The sequence below is a fragment of the Schistocerca serialis genome, chromosome 7 (genome assembly GCF_023864345.2).
Source record: "Schistocerca serialis cubense isolate TAMUIC-IGC-003099 chromosome 7, iqSchSeri2.2, whole genome shotgun sequence".
Taxonomy (NCBI): Eukaryota; Metazoa; Arthropoda; class Insecta; order Orthoptera; family Acrididae; genus Schistocerca; species Schistocerca serialis.
In genome coordinates, this window is record NC_064644.1 from 26,767,297 (window position 1) to 26,788,820 (window position 21,524).

The 21,524-nt window shown below is 46.1% G+C and overlaps 1 protein-coding gene and 1 pseudogene across 1 annotated transcript in view; one reads left to right on the forward strand and one right to left on the reverse strand.

The window, feature by feature from the left end:
• Positions 1-1,002: 1,002 nt before the first annotated feature.
• The window catches only part of LOC126412593 (probable cytochrome P450 6a13), a 116,540-nt gene continuing 96,018 nt past the window's right edge, over positions 1,003-21,524 (reverse strand). Inside the window, exons 5-6 of the mRNA XM_050082255.1 lie at positions 21,046-21,351; positions 1,003-1,707 (exon numbers count right to left, since the gene is read on the reverse strand). Of these exons, the coding sequence (XP_049938212.1) occupies positions 1,541-1,707; positions 21,046-21,351 (473 nt within the window). The 3' untranslated portion in view covers positions 1,003-1,540. The remainder of the gene's footprint in view (positions 1,708-21,045; positions 21,352-21,524) is intronic.
• Positions 19,708-19,825, forward strand: LOC126413355 (5S ribosomal RNA; annotated as a pseudogene).

Consider the following 21,524-nt stretch of genomic DNA (forward strand, 5'->3'; position numbering starts at 1 on the left):
GTATGCGTGTTTGGCGCCGTGCAGGTGAGCGCCACAATCAGGACTGCATACGACCGAGGCACACAGGGCCAACACCTGGCATCATGGTGTGGAGAGCGATCTCCTACACTGGCCGTACACCACTGGTGATCGTCGAGGGGACACTGAATAGTGCACGGTACATCCAAACCGTCATCGAACCCATCGTTCTACCATTCCTAGACCGGCAAGGGAACTTGCTGTTCCAACAGGACAATGCACGTCCGCATGTATCCCGTGCCACCCAACGTACTCTAGAAGGTGTAAGTCAACTACCCTGGCCAGCAAGATCTCCGGATCTGTCCCCCATTGAGCATGTTTGAGACTGGATGAAGCGTCGTCTCACGCGGTCTGCACGTCCAGCACGAACGCTGGTCCAACTGAGGCGCCAGGTGGAAATGGCATGGCAAGCCGTTCCACAGGACTACATCCAGCATCTCTACGATCGTCTCCATGGGAGAATAGCAGCCTGCATTGCTGCGAAAGGTGGATATACACTGTACTAGTGCCGACATTGTGCATGCTCTGTTGCCTGTGTCTATGTGCCTGTGGTTCTGTCAGTGTGATCATGTGATGTATCTAACCCCAGGAATGTGTCAATAAAGTTTCCCCTTCCTGGGACAATGAATTCACGGTGTTCTTATTTCAATTTCCAGGAGTGTATAATGCAGCTTGGCGGCTTAGATTTTTATGCCCCTTGTGATAATGATTTAACCTCCTGCTCATTGGCGTGATTACCATATGTTATTGAGTGAACTTACCTTGAGCTCTTAATAACTCACACTTTTTAAGTTGGTGCCAACAGGGAATACAAGGAATTTTCTAAGGGAAGATGTTCAACTGCACGTTATGCACTGCAGACTGTCTTCCTATCACATTTCATCAATTGTGGCACTTTTACTTTATCCCAAAGTATAAAATGTGGCACAGTTAAAATAACAGGAACTGTGAAAGGTCCGTCAACAACTCTTGAATCCAAAGAGATTAATGTTTAAAGGTATATTTTTTTATTAAGATCCTCTCAGATGTATGTTCAGGATAACCTCGTTACAATGACTGTGTCAGACACAAGCGTTAATACGTCCTCTGCGCGCTACTGCAGGTATCATACTAAAAAACCGAAGAACATTGCATGTCATGGAAAAACGAGTGTTTATGCCGTTAGGCACAGGTACTTTTCTGATGAGAGTAACAGTTCTGCAGTGGTCAAAGAATGTCATCATCGGTGTGGCTCAACAAGTGTACTCAGGTGTACCAAGGTTGTCGCCACTAAAACTGGCTGGCATGAACATAATCTTTTGAAGTACCAGATGCAGTCCATGCCCAGCACCAGAAGGTCGCTGTCATCGTTCTCAGAGCTGGCAGCGGTCGATGTGCCATATCCCTGGCTTTAGTGGCACCCACAAGTCGTGGCTGGGTCCCTTGAGGGTGTCAGGTATGGCTTCATCCATCGGTGTCCCATCTGGGCGTTACTCACACCCAGAGGTCTGGTCTGCACTCGCAGAGTTGGCAGACCTGGACGTCAGTCGTCACTGTACCAGATCCTCGGTGTGACGCGCACCCACAGGTCGCGGCCGGCGCCCTCAGGGTTGGCAGGCCTGCGGCCGGAGCGCAGGCTCGGGTACAGCTCGAAGCGCGAGAGCAGGGCTGCCAACACCGCCTTCATCTCCACCAAAGCGAAGTGTTTCCCTGCAGCAAAGACAGAAGGCGGATCTGTAGCGATTGCTGTTGTTTCAGGCCTGTGGCTCCATTTACTGCAGGGTGTCCAAAAAGTGATGCAACCTTATACAAGATAATTTCATTTTTACTACATGTACGATACTGACGATGGAATAAGTTACGCGTTTGGCGGAGAGTACTCATTGTCATCCAGGACGCTAGGTGTGCCATTTATACGGAAGTGAGAGTTCCTTCGTAGGCAATTATGGTAAAGGTGACCCAGTCACGTTCACCGTCAATATATTCAAAAGACAAGATGCGTGAGGGGCTCCTACCAAAGTGGTAGATCAAAAGTGCAGGTACTACATCTTGTTGTTGTTGTTGTTGTGGTCTTCAGTCCTGAGACTCGTTTAATGCAGCTCTCCATGCTACTCTATCCTGTGCAAGCTCCTTCATCTCCCAGTACCTACTGCAGCCTACATCCTTCTGAATCTGCTTGGTGTATTCATCTCTTGGTCTCCCTCTACGATTTTTACCCTCCACGCTGCCCTCCAATGCTAAATTTGTGATCCCTTGATGCCTCAAAACATGTCCTACCAACCGATCCCTTCTTCTAGTCAAGTTGTGCCACAAACTTCTCTTCTCCCCAATCCTATTAAATACCTCCTCATTAGTTACGTGATCTACCCACCGTCACTTCAGCATTCTTCTGTAGCACCACATTTCGAAAGCTTCTATTCTCTTCTTGTCCAAACTAGTTATCGACCACGTTTCACTTCCATACATGGCTACACTCCATACAAATGCTTTCAGAAACGACTTCCTGACACTTAAATCTATACTCGATGTTAACAAATTTCTCTTCTTCAGAAACGCTTTTCTTGCCATTGCTAGTCTACATTTTATGTCCTCTATACTTCAACCATCATCGGTTATTTTACTCCCTAAATAGCAAAACTCCTTTACTACTTTAAGTGTCTCATTTCATAATCTAATTCCCTCAGCATCACACGACTTAATTTGACAACATTCCATTATCCTCGTTTTGCTTATGTTGATGTTCATCTTATATCCTCCTTTCAAGACACTGTCCATTCCGTTCAACTGCTCTTCCAAGTCCTTTGCAGTTTTTGACAGAATTACAATGTCATCGGCGAACCTCAAAGTTTTTACTCCTTCTCCATGAATTTTAATACCTACTCCGAATTTTTCTTTTGTTTCCTTTACTGCTTGCTCAGTATACAGATTGAATAACATCGGGGAGAGGCTACAACCCTGTCTCACTCCTTTCCCAACCACTGCTTCCCTTTCATGACCCTCGACTCTTATAACTGCAATCTGTTTTCTGTACAAATTGTAAATAGCCTTTCGCTCCCTGTATTTTACCCCTGCCACCTTCAGAATTTGAAAGAGAGTATTCCAGTTAACATTGTCAAAAGCTTTCTCTAAGTCTACAAATGCTAGAAACGTAGGTTTGCCTTTTCTTAATCTTTCTTCTAAGATAAGTTGTAAGGTCAGTGTTGCCTCACGTGTTCCAACATTTCTACGGAATCCAAACTGATCTTCCCCGAGGTCGGCTTCTACCAGTTTTTCCATTCGTCTGTAAACAATTCGCGTTAGTATTTGACAGCTGTGACTTATTAAACTGATAGTTCGGTAATTTTCACATCTGTCAACACCTGCTTTCTTTGGGATTGGAATTATTATATTCTTCTTGAAGTCTGAGGCTATTTCGCCTGTCTCATACATCGTGCTCACCAGATGGTAGAGTTTTGTCATGATGGGCTCTCCCGAGGCCATCAGTAGTTCTAATGGAATCTTGTCTACTCCCGAGGCCTTGTTTCGACTCAGGTCTTTCAGTGCTCTGTCAAACTCTTCACGCAGTATCTTATCTCCCATTTCGTCTTCATCTACATCCACTTCCATTTCCATAATATTGTCCTCAAGTACATCGCCCTTGTATAAACGCTCTATATACTCCTTCCACCTTTCTGCCTTCCCTTCTTTGCTTAGAACTGGGTTGCCATCTGAGCTCTTGAAATTCATACAAGTGGTTCTCCTCTCTCCAAAGGTCTCTTTAATTTTCCTGTAGGCAGTATCTATCTTACCCCTAATGAGACAAGCCTCTACATCCTTACATTTGTCCTCTAGCCATCACTGCTTAGCCATTTTGCACTTCCTGTCGATATCATTTTTGAGACGTTTGTATTCCTTTTTGCCTGCTTCATTTACTGCATTTTTGTATTTTCTCCTTTCATCAATTAAATTCAATATTTCTTCTGTTACCCAAGGATTTCTATCAGCCCACGTCTTTTTACCTACTTGATCGTCTGCTGCCTTCACTACTTCATCCCTCAGAGCTACCCATTCTTCTTCTACTGTATTTCTTTCCCCCATTCCTGTCAATTGTTCCCTTATGCTCTCCCTGAAACTCTCTACAACCTCTGGTTCTTTCAGTTTATCAAGGTCCCATCTCCTTAAATTTCCACCTTTTTGCAGTTTCGTCAGTTTCAATATGCATTTCATAACCAATAGATTGTGGTCAGAATCCACATCTGCCCCAGGAAATGTCTTACAATTTAAAACTTGGTTCCTAAATCTCTGTCTTACCATTATATAATCTATCTGATACCTTTTAGTATCTGCAGGATTCTTCCAGGTATACAACCTTCTTTTATGATTCTTGAACCAAGTGTTAGCTATGATTAAGTTATGCTCTGTGCAAAATTCTACAAGGCGGCTTCCTCTTTCATTCCTTGCCCCCAATCCATATTCACCTACTATGTTTCCTTCTCTCCATTTTCCTACTGACGAATTCCAGTCACCCATGACTATTAAATTTTCGTCTCTCTTCACTACCTGAATAATTTCTTTTATCTCGTCATACATTTCGTCTATTTCTTCATCATCTGCAGAGCTAGTTGGCATATAAATTTGTACTACTGTAGTAGGCATGGGCTTTGTGTCTATCTTGGCCACAATAATGCGTTCACTATACTGTTTGCAGTAGCTAACCCGCACTCCTATTTTTTTATTCATTATTAAACCTACTCCTGCATTACCCCTATTTGATTTTGTATTTATAACCGTGTAATCACCTGACCAAAAGTCTTGTTCCTCCTGCCACCGAACTTCACTAATTCCCACTATATCTAACTTTATCCTATCCATTTCCCTTTTTAAATTTTCTAACCTACCTGCCCGATTAAGGGATCTGACATTCCACGCTCCGATCCGTAGAACGCCAGTTTTCTTTCTCCTGATAACGACGTCCTGCTGAGTAGTCCCCGCCCGGAGATCCGAATGGGGGCCAATTTTACCTCCGGAATATTTTACCCAAGAGAACGCCATCATCATTTAATCATACAGTAGAGCTGCATGTCCTCGGGAAAAATTACGTCTGTAGTTTCCCCTTGCTTTCAGGTACTTCATATGATCCCAAAACTCTGGAGCGGAGTGTGCGCTAATTCGAAACTTCGTGGCAGATTCAAACTGTGTGGCTGTATGGGCAAAGCCCCAGCACATAATTTTGATCTGTGAGAAAGATTCAAACCAGCTAAAAAGTGGTTCAAATGGCTCTGAGCACTATAGGGCTTAACATCTGAGGTCATCAACCCCTTAGACTTAGAACTACTTAAATCTAAATAACCTAAAGACATCACACACACATCCATGTCCGAGGCAGGACTGAACCTGAGACAGCAGCAGCAGTGCGGCCCCGTACTTAAGAGCCTAGAGCCGCTCGGTCACACCGGCCCGTCCAAACCATCTAAGCTGATCAATGAAAGCACTGCGTATTCCTTGCGTTCAACAGTCTGTGTCATGCCTGAGCTATTTTTGTCTGTACATAGCTACGTGCATTTCAATAGCATCTAAATATGTACCCGTGCAGAATTGGAAATCTTGATGTGCTCTTAACTAAGACAAATGAAGACTCTAGCTTTCTGTCAGTGGTACACATTGTCTATAATGGTACATTTGGAAGAACGTACAGTCAGTTTGGTGGATACGTATATGTACAGAATTTACAAATTTGGGCTACTGAAAATTCATGCCAGTTTTACGAGTTCCTTCTGAGCAAAAAGGGAGTATATGTTTGATGTTCAGTGACACACAGCACAACATTCATCAAATGGTTCAAATGGCTCTGAGCATTATGGGACTTATTTCTGAGGTCATCGGTCCCCTAGAACTTAGAACTACTTAAACCTAATTAACCTAAGGACATCAGAAACATCCATGCCTGAGGCAGGATTCGAACCTGAGATCGTAGCAGTCGCGCGGTTTCAGACTGTAGTGCCTAGAACCGCTCGACCACCCCGGCCGGCCCCAAAATTATCGAGCCCTTTCTTGGCACGGTGAACAATAAGTACTACATACAGATGAACCAATAATTTGTAGACATCATACATGAAGACTAAGCTAATGCGTTTCAGACTAGGTTTCACCATGACATCACGGCTCATGTAGCCAAAAACACCATAACAGTTTCCGCTATTGATTTCCTGCGGAAGTGATTTAGAAATAATGCGTTAAGGGTGCTGCTTCAAAAACGCACCCTTATAATGTTCTCAAATATCTTTGAGAAATCGCTACCACGTCTATGTAACAACGTACATCGTTATATTCAGTTACATGAATCGCTTAACGCAGCTCACTCTTAACTACGTTTGGGCTTAGTCTTTGTTCATCAAGTAGCGTTCCTTTTTAAACACCCTGTACAACTATCAGAATAAGAATGTCGCATATTCTGTAGCTCATATAATTGGCAGTGCACACTAGTTAGACACAAACTCAGATAATCATTTGCAACGATTAAAAGTGCAAATGTGGCTAAACGGAGTTGTTTCAGGAGGTCCCAAAACGTACTTCCACCATTTTAAATTCTCATCAACATGGACAAATAAAAATTAGAAGTAATTTCACATTTCATCCCTTCCCTCTCACAAACTAGAAAACGAACCAATTCATTCAGTCGAGGAGCCTGCGATTTAGTCAACTGCTTTCATTTAATCTCTTCACCGTTAACAGTATTTCTCATTGGCTACTTTTATTACATATAATTTCTTACACAATACCTTGTTCGTATAGGTTTCGTATAGACAATGATATTGTTCGGAATCTAATTATGGTAAGCACTTCTGTAACAATTCCAATCGAAAAAGACGGATATCAGTATTGTTCCAGTGCTTGCAGCTTCCGCTTTGCGTTATGTTTTAGAGTGACTTAATTTTGTTCGTTATTGGCAGTGTTGTCGCTGTGACTGTATTAAAAATGTTTCAAGTGGCTCTAAGCGCTATGGGAGTTAACATCTGAGGTCATCAGTCGCCTAGAACTACTTAAACGTAGCTAACCTAAGGACATCACACATATCAATGCAACAGGCAGGATTCGAACCTGCGACCGCAACAGGAGCGCGGTTCAGGACTGAAGCGACTAGAACCGCTCGGTCACAGCGGCCGTCGACTGTATTAGTTTCGCAAAGTATTGAGAAACAAACCAGCTTCAGCCACTGATGACATATATACTAGATCATTACGGAATATTTCTTGTTTTGTACCTGTACCAGATTTAGTCATTGAAATTCTGATTTTCTGTATACACTGACGGAAAAAAATGCGCCACCAAAAAATAACGTACAGTAGCGAAATTAACATTGTAAGATCACAGCGTAATATAAGCATAAGATAATCCATTGCAAATGTGAAATGCTGAAACATTGGTAACCGGTGTAACCTCCAGAATGTTGAGTGCAGGCATACAAACGTGCATGCATTATATTGTACAGGTGCCGGATGTCATTTTGTGGGATGCTCTGCTGCCCCTCTTCAGTCAATACGAGGACGGTTAATGCTGTTTGTGGATGACGCTGGAGTAGTCGTCCAACAATGTCCCACATAGTCTAGACTGGGGACAGATCTTGTGATCGAGTAGGCTAAGTCAACACGTCGACATTCTGTAGACCACGTTGCGTGCCAAGAGCCGTATTTTGGCTAGCGTCATCCTCTTCTAAGACCCATGAAAAGCTGTTTATGAATGGCAGCACATCGAATCGAACCACCAGACTGACGTACCGATTTGCAGTCAGGATGCGTGGGATGCCCACGAGAGTATCATATGCAATCGCACCCCAGACCACAGCCCCAGATGAAGGCCCAGTGTATCTAGCATGCAGGCAGGTTGTTTCCTGGCCCTCAGGTGGCCTCTTTCTAACCAACACACGTCTAACATTGACACCCACGAAGAATCAGCCAGCTTTCACCTGAAAACACAACAGACCTCCCGCCTGCCCTCCAGTGAGTCGGCCGCTGTAACCGAGCGGTTCTAGGCGCTACAGTCTGGAACCGCGCGACTGCCACGGTCGCAGGTTCAAATCCTGCCTCGGGCATGGATGTGTGTCATGTCCTTAAATTAGTTAAGTTTCAGTAGTTCTAAGATCTAGGGGACTGATGACCTCAGAAGTTAAGTCCCATAGTGCTCAGAGCCATTTGAACCATCTAGTGAACTATTGCTTGATACCATTCATGTCGCAAATAGAGGTGATTTGGGGTCGGTGGAATGCACGCTACCGAGCATCTGGCTCGGGAGTTGTCTCTGAAGTAACCGGTTAGTAACAGTTCGTTGTTTCACGGTGGTGCCAACTGCTGCTCAAATTGTTGCTGCAGGTCCAGTACGATGGGCTATTGCCGTACGCCGAACACGATGGTCTTCCCTCTCGGTAGTGCCACATGGCCGCCCGGAGGCCGGTCTCCTTGCGACCGTACATTCTCATAACAACCACAGACTATTGTTTCCGACAATGGCCCACAATTCATGTCCGCAGAATTTCAGTCATTCTGCAAGGCCAATGGTATTCAACATCTGACGTCAAACGGTGCCGCTGAACGATTGGTCCGGACTTTCAAGTCACAGATGTTGAAGTTGAAAGAGTCGCATTCTCGGGAGGACGCGTTATTGCTCTTTTTGTCGTCGTATCGCTCTCAGCCCCGCGATGGTCGCTCGCCGGCTGAGTTGCTCCACGGTCGCCCTCAGCGTACCTTGATGTCTTTGCTACATCCGCCGCATCAGGTTCCTGTGCAGCGGCAGCCACCTGCTTTTGCTCCAGGCGACGTTGTATACTATCGCAACTATCGAGGTTCACGGCGTTGGCTCGCAGGGAGCATTCTTCGCTGCCTCGGCCGCGCTATGTATCTGGTTCTGGGGGCCTCTGGTGAGGTGCGTCGGCATCTCAATCAGCTGCGCCTCTGTCGTCGCACGGGTTCTGCTGCTCCCCGTCTGGTTTCAGCGACGGTGCCATCCGGTCAGCGCTCTGGGGACCCATCTACTGGTTCGCCTCATCCCCAGGTGTTACCGACGCTGCCTTCCATTTTGCCCCATGGCGCGACGCGCCGCCGCCTGTTCTCCCGCCGGCGACGCCCGCAGTGGACGCTTCGCTGCAGCCGCCGGGCGCCTCCCTGGGTCACCCGCCGCCGATCGCTTCCCGTGACCAGTTGTCCTCCGTCATGGAACTCTTGCCCGCTCCGGACCACATGGCGTCTTCGCCCGTCGGGTGCCCCGACCAGATGGAGGTCGACCCTTCGGCCCCTCCTGTCTCTTTACGGGTGCATACACCGCATGTTGGCGTGCACCCTGGACTAGGTTTTCAGGCGTTTCCTAGCTCCCCTCGGACCGAATGACAGGGTGCGGGTGGCACAGCCTCACCTGTTGTTAGGCTCCCCACCTCGCCGCATACGTCAACATGGGGTCCTCCCCACGGCGGGCGGAAGCCTTATAATACAACCGCACGCCGATTTGCGGGGGAGGAATGTGGTGTCACCGCCAGACACCAAACTTGCTAGGTGGTAGCCTTTAAATCGGCCGCGGTCCGGTAGTATACGTCGGACCCGCGTGTCGCCACTGTCAGTGATTGCAGACCGAGCGCCGCCACACGGCAGGTCTAGAGAGACTTACTAGCACTCGCCCCAGTTGTACAGCCGACTTTGCTAGCGATGCTACACTGACAAATACGCTCTCATTTGCCGAGACGATAGTTAGCATAGCCTTCAGCTACGTCATATGCTACGACCTAGCAAGGCGCCATTACCAGTTTATATTGAGATTGTTATTAATGTATCAACAAGAGCGATGTTCTCCAATTATGGATTAAAGTTAAGTATTACATCAACTACGTACTTTATTTGCTACTATAAATTCCCTTAACTGTTCCAGACCTCACGCCAGTCTGCGTGAGCTTAACGCGTGCCTTTCGGCATCCTCGCATAGTGACTTGGCTGTCTTGCTAACTCACAACAAAAAGCATCCAAAATCAGAAGTGTCTAACTTCCACTGCAATAATTTCGACACACATTTGATAAAAACAATATGCAACATTCTTACTGTGTGAGGAAGGGAGCCCTACTGAGCTGGAAGTCCTAATAACAGTCAGGAAATCTATAGTAATTCAATGAACTGTGGAAAAATTGAAACTTCTGTTTTATGGAAATGGGTTTACGTGTAAGAAATGCGCTAGCAACATGAAATTTTCATCCAGCGTCGGAATACTCTCGGTTGATGAGCATCTTATTTCAGCATCTTCGAAACAGATACACTGCTTATTCGGTCGACAATAATGTTTTGTTAGAGAGTTTTGAGGTGTGAATTGAGTGGAACTGATTTTAGAGACAAAAAAGTCAGTGGAGTTTATGGGCAAAAGGGAGTAATAGATGCTCGGAAAATTTTTTCCCAATCTCCCGAAGTGTGGTACTGTAAATAATGATAAGGCTGTTAATCACAGTGATAAAAAACACAACTACTTCACACCATGGAAGTGGCACTGTTTCTGGTGTCTGAATAACGGTGAAGTGATTCAAAGTCGAAAAAACCTGAAAAGAGGTACCCTTTTAATGAAATGATGTAAAGCAATCGTTACTCAGATCTTCGCCAACTTCTAGCATATAAGAGTCAGTAAGTGCATTCACAAAAACATTTATAGAAGCGTCGGTACTTTTCAGCTCCAGAGTAGCCTACACCAGAATCAATGCCGCATCCCTTTTTCGTTTGTTCTTCGCAACAATGTAGAGTGTATTTTGGTTCAAGGTCTATATTGGTTATCGTAATTTACGCAAGCGTGGAAACAGATGCCGAAAAATTCAAGATGATTGTATGCTCCATGCTTGGGAAAGGGACATCTCCTTCGTCGGCTTGTATTAGCGTGTTGTGTGGGCGTTCTCTGGTTAGAACATGTTTTGATGTTTGAGAAAAGGTTTCGAGTAATTGCAGAATACTTTTGTAACAGTTCGTGACAGCTAGTGGATCCTGAATATTCTCTATTTTTAATTTGCCGTTGGTGCTACGCACAGCAGTCTGAAACGGTACCAATGGTCTCCCCATAGAACTGCTGCCACACTCACACAGGATATTATAAATTCCAGGGAACCTGAGGCAGAGAAGTAGCAGAGACATTCTTTGCAGTGTTTACGTTCCCAGAGAGGCGGTGGCGCCACCAGCGCAGACGCTGACACCATCTGTGACCGTCGCCGACCAATCACAAGCCGACCAATCAGAAGCCGTCCAAGGGCTATATAAGGCCGCCACAGCAGCACTGAAGACAGTCAGTTGTTACTGACGATGACGATGGAGGCTATCGACGAAAGCTCCAGCTTTTATCACGAAGTGACGTGGCAAGGAAACCGAGAATGTTTTACATATGAGTGCCGTCGCGAAAGACTTCGTTTACAGATGCAAAAGCAAACCAATCATAGTTTCTCCGTTAATTAGCGCAAAGATCCAATGGTAGTGAAATTTGCAGAGTTTTACGAGGCACAAGACTTCGATATCTCACTGCGTGCAGGGTAAGTGGATTTGCAACACAATGTGCTATAGTCAAAGCAAAATAGTGTCTGCGTTCCATCCAGAATATACGGATGGGTGGATAACCATAATGCACACGTATTATTTCTATTATACAGAAATGGTATGCTCCTAATCACCAGCTTCTGTTTCAAATAACATCTATTTGATCGGCACAGTCAATCTTCAACTGTGTCGAGGTAATTGAGAGTGCCCCACATCAATGCCCATGATGTAAGGTACTGAAGAAATTCGAGGTGACACTTTCAAACCTAAACCAAAAACAGAACATATGCACATTGAAGAAAAATTTCTGTAAAACACACATTTACCTAAGTCGCTCTTCAGGAAAAAATTGATTTTTGCTTCCTTTTAGAAATTTAACGATACTTGTTTAAAAACGTGTAATAATTTTGTTAAGAAAAGTTATTCATAATATAGACTCTTTTGGAATGAATTAAAACGCCTAAGTCCTAATGGTAGTTCCAGAAGTACTAAGAGTAATTGATGTATGTAAACTAGGCAAGAAATTTCTGTGGTTTTAGTGGGAGCCATAGTGGGCAGAAATTGTGTGGGAGTACATAGACTACAATATACATAACCGAATTAGTGACATTTCATTGCAACTACTAGTAGATTGTTACAATACAGGAAAAGTGGCATCTGGTATTCAGCAAGTAGGTTAGAACACGGATATCGCCTACTGCCCCCCCCCCCCCCCCCTCCAAAGACACACTCATCTCGTCCTCGCCAATCACTCAGTCTTTCTCTCTCTCTGTCTCTCTCTCTCGGATGCGCGCGAGTTGAGTATACAGGGTGGTCCATTGATAGTGACCGGGCCCAATATCTCTCGAAATAAACATCGAACGAAAAAACTACAAAGAACGAAACTTGTCTAGATTGAAGGGGGAAACCAGATGGCGCTATGGTTGGCACGCTAGATGGCGCTTCCATAGGTCAAACGGATATCAACTGCGTTTTTTTAAATAGGAACCCCCATTTTTATTACATATTCGTGTAGTACGTAAAGAAATATGAATGCTTTAGTTGAAACCCTTTTTTCGCTTTGTGACAGATAGCGCTGTAATAGTCACAAACGTATAAGTACGTGGTATCACGTAACATTCCGCCAGTGCGGACGGTATTTGCTTAGTGATACATTACCCGTGTTAAAATGGACCGTTTACCAACTGCGGAAAAGGTCGATATCGTGTTGATGTATGGCTATTGTGATCAAAATGCCCAACGGGCGTGTTCTACACTCCTGGTAATTGAAATAGGAACACCGTGAATTCATTGTCCCAGGAAGGGTAAAACTTTATTGACACATTCCTGGGGTCAGATACATCACATGATCACACTGACAGAACCACAGGCACATAGACACAGGCAACAGAGCATGCACAATGTCAGCACTAGTACAGTGTATTTCCACCTTTCGCAGCAATGCAGGCTGCTATTCTCCCATGGAGACGATCGTAGAGATGCTGGATGTAGTCCTGTGGAACGGCTTGCCATGCCATTTCCACCTGGCGCCTCAGTTGGACCAGCGTTCGTGCTGGACGTGCAGACTGCGTGAGACGACGCTTCATCCAGTCCCAAACATGCTCAATGGGGGACAGATCCGGAGATCTTGCTGGCCAGGGTAGTTGACTTACACCTTCTAGAGCACGTTGGGTGGCACGTGATACATGCGGACGTGCATTGTCCTGTTGGAACAGCAAGTTCCCTTGCCGGTCTAGGAATGGTAGAACGATGGGTTCGATGACGGTTTGGATGTACCGTGCACTATTCAGTGTCCCCTCGACGATCACCAGTGGTGTACGGCCAGTGTAGGAGATCGCTCCCCACACCATGATGCCGGGTGTTGGCCCTGTGTGCCTCGGTCGTATGCAGTCCTGATTGTGGCGCTCACTTGCACGGCGCCAAACACGCATACGACCATCATTGGCACCAAGGCAGAAGCGACTCTCATCGCTGAAGACGACACGTCTCCATTCGTCCCTCCATTCACGCCTGTCGAGACACCACTGGAGGCGGGCTGCACGATGTTGGGGCGTGAGCGGAAGACAGCCTAACGGTGTGCGGGACCGTAGCCCAGCTTCATGGAGACGGTTGCGAATGGTCCTCGCCGATACCCCAGGAGCAACAGTGTCCCTAATTTGCTGGGATGTGGCGGTGCGGTCCCCTACGGCACTGCGTAGGATCCTACGGTTTTGGCGTGCATCCGTGCGTCGCTGCGGTCCGGTCCCAGGTCGACGGGCACGTGCACCTTCCGCCGACCACTGGCGACAACATCGATGTACTGTGGAGACCTCACGCCCCACGTGTTGAGCAATTCGGCGGTACGTCCACCCGGCCTCCCGCACGCCCACTATACGCCCTCGCTCAAAGTCCGTCAACTGCACATACGGTTCACGTCCACGCTGTCGTGGCATGCTACCAGTGTTAAAGACTGCGATGGAGCTCCGTATGCCACGGCAAACTGGCTGACACTGACGGCGGCGGTGCACAAATGCTGCGCAGCTAGCGCCATTCGACGGCCAACACCGCGGTTCCTGGTGTGTCCGCTGTGCCGTGCGTGTGATCATTGCTTGTACAGCCCTCTCGCAGTGTCCGGAGCAAGTATGGTGGGTCTGACACACCGGTGTCAATGTGTTCTTTTTTCCATTTCCAGGAGTGTATGTATGCTGCTCGCTATCCTGGACGACATCATCCAAGTGTCCGGACCGTTCGCCGGATAGTTACGTTATTTAAGGAAACAGAAAGTGTTCAGCCACATGTGAAACGTCAACCACGACCTGCAACAAATGATGCGCAAGTAGGTGTTTTAGTTGCTGTCACGGCTAATCGGCACAACAGCAGCAGACAAATTGCGCGAGAATCGGGAATCTCAAAAACGTCGGTGTTCAGAATGCTTCATCAACATTGATTGCACTCGTACCGTATTTCTATGCACCAGGAATTGCATGGCGACGACTTTGAACGTCGTGTACAGTTCTGCCACTGGGCACAAGAGAAATTACGGGACGATGACAGATTTTTTGCACGCTTTCTATTTAGCGACGAAGCGTCATTCACCAACAGCGGTATCGTTAACCGGTATAACATGCACTATTGGGAAACGGAAAATCCACGATGGTTGCGACAAGTGGAACATCAGCGACCTGGGCGGGTTAATGTATGGTGCGGTATTATGGGAAGAAGGATAATTGGCCCCAATTTTATCGATGGCAATCTAAATGGTGCAATGTACGCTGTTTTCCTACTTAATATTCTACCGATATTACAATAGATGTTTCGCTGCATGACAGAATGGCGATGTACTTTCAACATGACGGATGTCCGGCACATAGCTCGTGTGCGGTTGAAGCGGTATTGAAGAGCATATTTCATGACAGGTGGATGGCCCGCACGTTCACCGGATCTGAAGTTCCCGGATTTCTTTCCGAGGTGAAAGTTGAAGGATATTTGCTATCGTGATCCACCGACAACGCCTGACAACATGCGTCAGCGCATGTTGTCAATGCATGTGCGAACATTAGACACCACAAACTACTCGCTGTTGAATGGAATGTCGTTACACGTATTGCCAAATTCATTGAGGTTGACGGACATCATTTTGAGTATTTATTGCATTAACGTTGTATTTACAGGTAATCACGCTAAAACAGCATGCGTTCTCAGAAATGATAAGTTCACAAAGATACATGTATCACATTGGAACAACGGAAATAAAGTGTTCAAACGTACCTACGTTCTGTATTTTAATTTAAAAAACCCATCTGTTACCAACTGTTCGTCTAAAATTGTGAGCCATATGTTTGTGACTATTACAGCGCCATCTACCACAAAGCGAAAAAAGTGGTCCAACTAAAACATTCATAATTCTTTACGTACTACACGAATATGTATTAGAAAATGGGGGTTCCTACTTTAAAAAACGCAGTTGATATCCGTTTGACCTATCGCAGCGCCATCTAACTGGCCAACCATACCGCCATCTGGTTTCCCCCTTCAATCTAGATAAGTTCCGTTAATTGTAGTTTTTTCGTTTGACTCTTGTTTCGTGAGATATTCGGCCCGGTCACTATCAGTGGACTACCCTGTATATGAATGCAAGGAACATGACTGGGACCATACCATCGTAGTGACGAACAACAGGCTGAAATTCTTGAATATAACTAAGAAGGACTACATAATGAAATCCAGAAGCGAGAACTTAAGATGAAGTCAAACGAACTGAAGAGCTTGTTGATGCTTTGACCAACGGTCTAGGTAACAGCTTCGAGAGTAGCTCAGAACAAGAGGAACACAATTTAATAGGAATGGCAGTAAGAAGGTCAGATAATACGTAAAAGGTGCAGTTAAAATGGAGGCGAAGAAACAATGGATGGCTCAGGAAGTACTCGAGGTTACGTACAAAACAAGAAAACATAAGGTTCTCACGAAAAAGGTAGTAGAGTACCACCATAAGTTGATTACGAATGAAATAAACGGTAGCGTAAACATTCTGAATGAAAATAGATGTGAGAAACATCTGCAGATGCCGGAAAGAAAAACTCAGCAGAGCGTACAGAAATATGTTACACAACTCTGAGGAAGTAAAAGACATAAATGTTAAACAATGAGTTGCCAATGGAAAATCTGTATGAAATTTAGATGAAAAGATATAACGATGGGAAGATTACATCGAAGGCCTGAACGGTGGTAAAAAACTATCACGATGCATGGCATAAAGTGAAGAGTAAATTAAGAAGCAGAAATATATGCTCGAGAAGAGCGGTCTGAGTGTGACAGAGCACTAGGTGAAGCACAAACAAACCATCTGAATTCGATGATATATGAGGTGCATTCAAGTTCTAAGGCCTCCGATTTTTTTTTTCTCCAGACTGGAAAGAGATAGAAACATGCGCATTGTTTTAAAATGAGGCCACGTTCATTGTCAATACGTCCCAGAGATGGCAGCACGGTACGGCAGATGGAATTTTACCGCCAGCGGCGAGAATGAGAACTGTTTTAAATACTTAAAATGGCGACGTTTTCTTACAGCGTGCAATCATTCGTTTTCTGAATTTGCATGGTGTGAAACCAATTGAAATTCATCGACAGTTGAAGGAGACATGTGGTGATGGAGTTATGAATGTGTCGAAAGTGCGTTCGTGGGTGCGACAGTTTAATGAAGGCAGAACATCGTGTGAGAACAAACCGAAACAACCTCGGGCTCGCACAAGTCGGTCTGACGGCATGATCGAGAAAGTGGAGAGAATTGTTTTTGGGGATCGCCGAATGGCTGCTGAACAGATCGCCTCCAGAGTTGGCATTTCTGTGGGTTCTGTGCACACAATCCTGCATGACGACCTGAAAATGCGAAAAGTGGCTGCCACGAATGCTGACACATGGCTGCCCTTGTGGCATGTTGCCGAGCAATGTTGACGCACAACGACAGCATGAATGGGACTTTCTTTTCGTCGGTTGTGACAATGGATGAGACGTGGATGCCATTTTTCAATCCAGAAACAAAGCGCCAGTGAGCTCAATGGAAGCACACAGATTCACCGCCACCAAAAAAATTTCGGGTAACCGCCAGTGCTGAAAAAATGATGGTGTCCATGTTCTGGGACAGCGAGGGCGTAATCCTTACCCATTGCGTTCCAAAGGGCACTACGGTAACAGGTGCATCCTACGAAAATGTTTTGAAGAACAAATTCCTTCCTGCACTGCAACAAAACTGTCCGGGAAGGGCTGCGCGTGTGCTGTTTCACCAAGACAACGCACCCGCACATCGAGCTAACGTTACGCAACAGTTTCTTCGTGATAACAACTTTGAAGTGATTCCTCATGCTCCCTACTCACCTGACCTGGCTCCTAGTGACTTTTGGCTTTTTCCAACAATGAAAGACACTCTCCGTGGCCGCACATTCACCAGCCGTGCTGCTATTGCCTCAGCGATTTTCCAGTGGTCAAAACAGATTCCTAAAGAAGCCTTCGCCGCTGCCATGGAATCATGGCGTCAGCGTTGTGAAAAATGTGTACGTCTGCAGGGCGATTACGTAGAGAAGTAACGCCAGTTTCATCGATTTCGGGTGAGTAGTCAGTTAGAAAAAAAATCCGAGGCCTTAGAACTTGAATGCACCTCGTATTGTCATAGTTACTGAAATCTGCGAGAGACGCAGAAACTTGACGTTTAATGACGTTGGAGTCAAATGTCAATGACCGAGCGAGGTGGTGCAGTGGTTAGCACACTGGACTCGCATTCGGAAGGATGACGGTTCAATCCCGCGTCCGACCATTCTGATTTACGTTTTCCGTGATTTGCCTAAATCGCTCCAGGCAAATGCCAGGATGGTTCCTTTGAGAGTGCACGGCCGACTTCCTTCCCCATCCTTCCCTAATCCGATGAGACCGATGACCACGCTGTTTGGTCTCTTCCCCCAAAACAACCCAACCCAACCCCTCAAATGTCAATGGGACGAATGATTTATCATGAAGTTTTCAGAAGTGCGTTACCATTCCATTACCAAAGTATGAAGATCAGAAACAATACGAAAATTATTGGACAGTTAGATTGAGAAGTCATGCTTGTAAATAATTTATTTCAATAACATGGGAAGGTGGGAAAGAAACGTAAATACGTTTAGTGCTAGAGAAAGTACTTGACTGTGGAAGGCAAAAGAAGAGAAATCTGGATAAGATGTTGGTATTTGTTAACCTTGAGAAATCCTTGGATACTAGAAGTTCGAACAAAAATGAGCACAATTTTTATAAAATTTAGATACAGATAAAGGATCCAGTACACTTACGGACACATATATCAAAACATCTGCAAAACACAGCAGGTGATAATAAAAAATGTAAAAAATGGAAGGTAATTTTGTGTTAAGAAGGATATAAAACAGAATTGGGAATTATCACCATTGTCGCTCAACTTTTACTTCGAAGAAGAAATAATGGAGGTGCAAGAAACTTAGGAAAAATAGTGGACAGTTACGAGAAATAGATAGTAAGCCATGACCCATACATTTGATAGGCCATCTGACCAGCCCTAGTAAGGCTTGAATGTTGACGTAGTGGACGACGTACTTAGTAGCAAAGAACACCGCTTAAAGATAAACAGAGAAAAAAGCATTATGGACGTGCAGTGCTCTAGGATGGCCCTTCCAGTCGTCTGGCAACAGATTATCTATTTCTAGATGTCCTGGTAAATCTCCATTAATCTCTCCCTCATTTTCGTAAGGCCTTCGAGAGATTTCTTTGCTCGTCAAATCTTCTCTCGTACTTGTCCATTTCGTATTTCATCTTCCCTGTGAATTTTTTAACGGTAGCACGAAATTTAAAATGATAGCTGTCTTTTTTCTCTGGATTTCCATTGCTCTATCTTCCACTTACGTACCATGCTACGCTAAAGATGTGAAGTCAGTTCCCCTCTCTGTAAGGCACTGCAACCAAACGAAGATCACATCGATCGAGCACGCACCTGCAGTACCCTACATCTACATCTACATACATACTCCGCAATTCAGCGTACACTGCTTGGCGGAGGGTACCTCGTACCACAACTAGCATCATCTCTCCCCGTTCCACTCCCAAACAGAACGAGGGAAAAATGACTGCCTATATACCTCTGTACGAGCCCTAATCTCTCTTATCTTATCTTTGTGGTCTTTCCGCGAAATGTAAGTTGGCGGCAGTAAAATTGTACTGCAGTCAGCCTCAAATGCTGGCTCTCTAAATTTCCTCAGTAGCGATTTACGAAAAGGACGCCTCCTTTCCTCTAGAGATTCCCACCCGAGTTCCTGACGCATTTCCGTAACACTCGCGTGATGATCAAACCTACCAGTAACAAGTCTAGCAGCCCGCCTCTGAATTGCTTCTATGTCCTCCCTCAATCCGACCTGATAGGGATCCCAAACGCTCGAGCAGTACTCAAGAATAGGTCGTATTAGTGTTATATAAGCGGTCTCCTTTGCAGATGACCCACATCTTCCCAAAATTCTACCAATGAACCGAAGACGACTATCCGCCTTCCCCACAACTGCCATTACATGCTTGTCCCACTTCATATCGCTCTGAAGTGTTACATCCAAATATTTAATCGACGTGACTGTGTCAAGTGCTACACTACTAATGGAGTATTCAAACATTACAGGATTCTTTTTCCTCTTCATCTGAATTAATTTACATTTATCTATATTTAGCGTTGGCAACGGCCTTGCCGCAGTGGATGCACCGGTTCCCGTCAGATCACCGAAGTTAAGCGCTGTCGGGCGTGGACGACACTTCGATGGGTGACCACCCGGGCCGTCATGCGCTGTTGCCATTTTTCGGAGTGCACTCAGCCTCGTGATCCAATTGAGGAGCTACTCGACCGAATAGTAGCGGCTCCGGTCAAAGAACACCATCATAACGACTGGGAGAGCGGTGTGCTGACCACAAGCCCCTCCTAATCTCATCCTCAGCTGAGGATGACACGGCAGTCGGATGGTCCCGATGGGCCACATGTGGCCTGACGGCGGAGTGCTACATTTAGAGTTAGCGGCCGTTCTTTAGACCAATCACAAATCTTGTCCAAGTGATCTTGTATCCTCCTACAGTCACTCAACGACGACACCTTCCCTTACACCACAGCATCATCAGCAAACAGCCGCACATTGCTATCCACCCTATCCAAAAGGTCATTTATGTAGATAGAAAACAACAGCGGGCCTACCACACTTTCCTGGGGCACCTCCGATGAACACTCACTATCGAGCACAACGTACTCGGTTCTATTACTTAAGACGTCTTCGAGCCACTCACATACTTGGGAACCAATCCCATATGCTCGTACATTAGTTAGGAGTCTGCACTGGGGCACTGAGTCAAACGATTTCCGGAAGTCTAGGAATATGGAATCCGTCTGATACCCTTCATCCATGGTTCGCCAGATATCATGTGAAAAAGGGGCGAGTTGAGTTTCGCAGGAGCGATGCTTTCTAAAGCCGTGCTGATGCATGGACAGCAACTTCTCTGTCTCAAGGAAATTCATTATATTCGAACTGAGAATACGTTCGAGAATCCTGCAGCAAACCGATGTTAAGGATATTGGTCTGTAATTTTGAGTATCCGTCCTTCTACCCTTCTTATATACAGGCGTCACCTGCGCTTTTTTCCAGTCGCTCTGGACTTTACGTTGGGCAAGAGATTCACGATAAATGCAAGCTAAATAAGGAGCCAATGCAGTAGAGTACTCCCAGAAAACCGAATTGGAATCCCATCAGGACTTGGCGATTTATTTATTTTCAACCCATTCAGCTGCTTCACAACCCCAGGCATGTACATGCAAAATAGATTATAAAAGATGTTGGACGTGATAGTTATTCAGAGATATAATGTTAGCTCTACGTAGAGGAAGACGATGAAAAAATTGAAGTCTATGAAAAGATTGATACAAGAATCGTAAAATGATAGTTTTGGACTCAAAACGGAGCCCTAGGGGACTCGGAGCGACGGGAACTGGGGAACCGCTACAGAGCTCGCTTAGCGGCGGCGGGCACTCACCCACGCAAGGCCTGGCGCCCCAGCCGAGCGCCAGGTAGCAGCCGTCGCCGCCGCCGCCGCCGCCTCCGGACTGGTGCTCCGGCGCCTGCTGCCGCCCGCTCAAGAAGCGCTCCGGCCGGAAGGCGAGCGGCTGCGGGAAGTGTGCGGCGTCCCTCTGCAGCTGCGCCACCGACACGCACACGCAGTCGCCCGGCCGCAGGCGCGCCGCCGCCCCCGCCGCCGCCCCCGCCGCCGCCCCCGGCACCTCGTACGGCGCCGCCACCTGCCGGCACGCCACGCCCATCGGCGGGTACAGCCGCAGCGTCTCTGTGTGGGCACAGCAAACAAACACCAGCGGGCCGCTCTAATTTATTGCCTCCCACGCTAATTAGATATTTACCCAGGGCAAGGGCGGCCCATGACGCCATACTTACATCTAGCTAGACACATCTTCCACTAAATCTACATCTCTATCCATTCTCTACAAACTACTGTGAAGT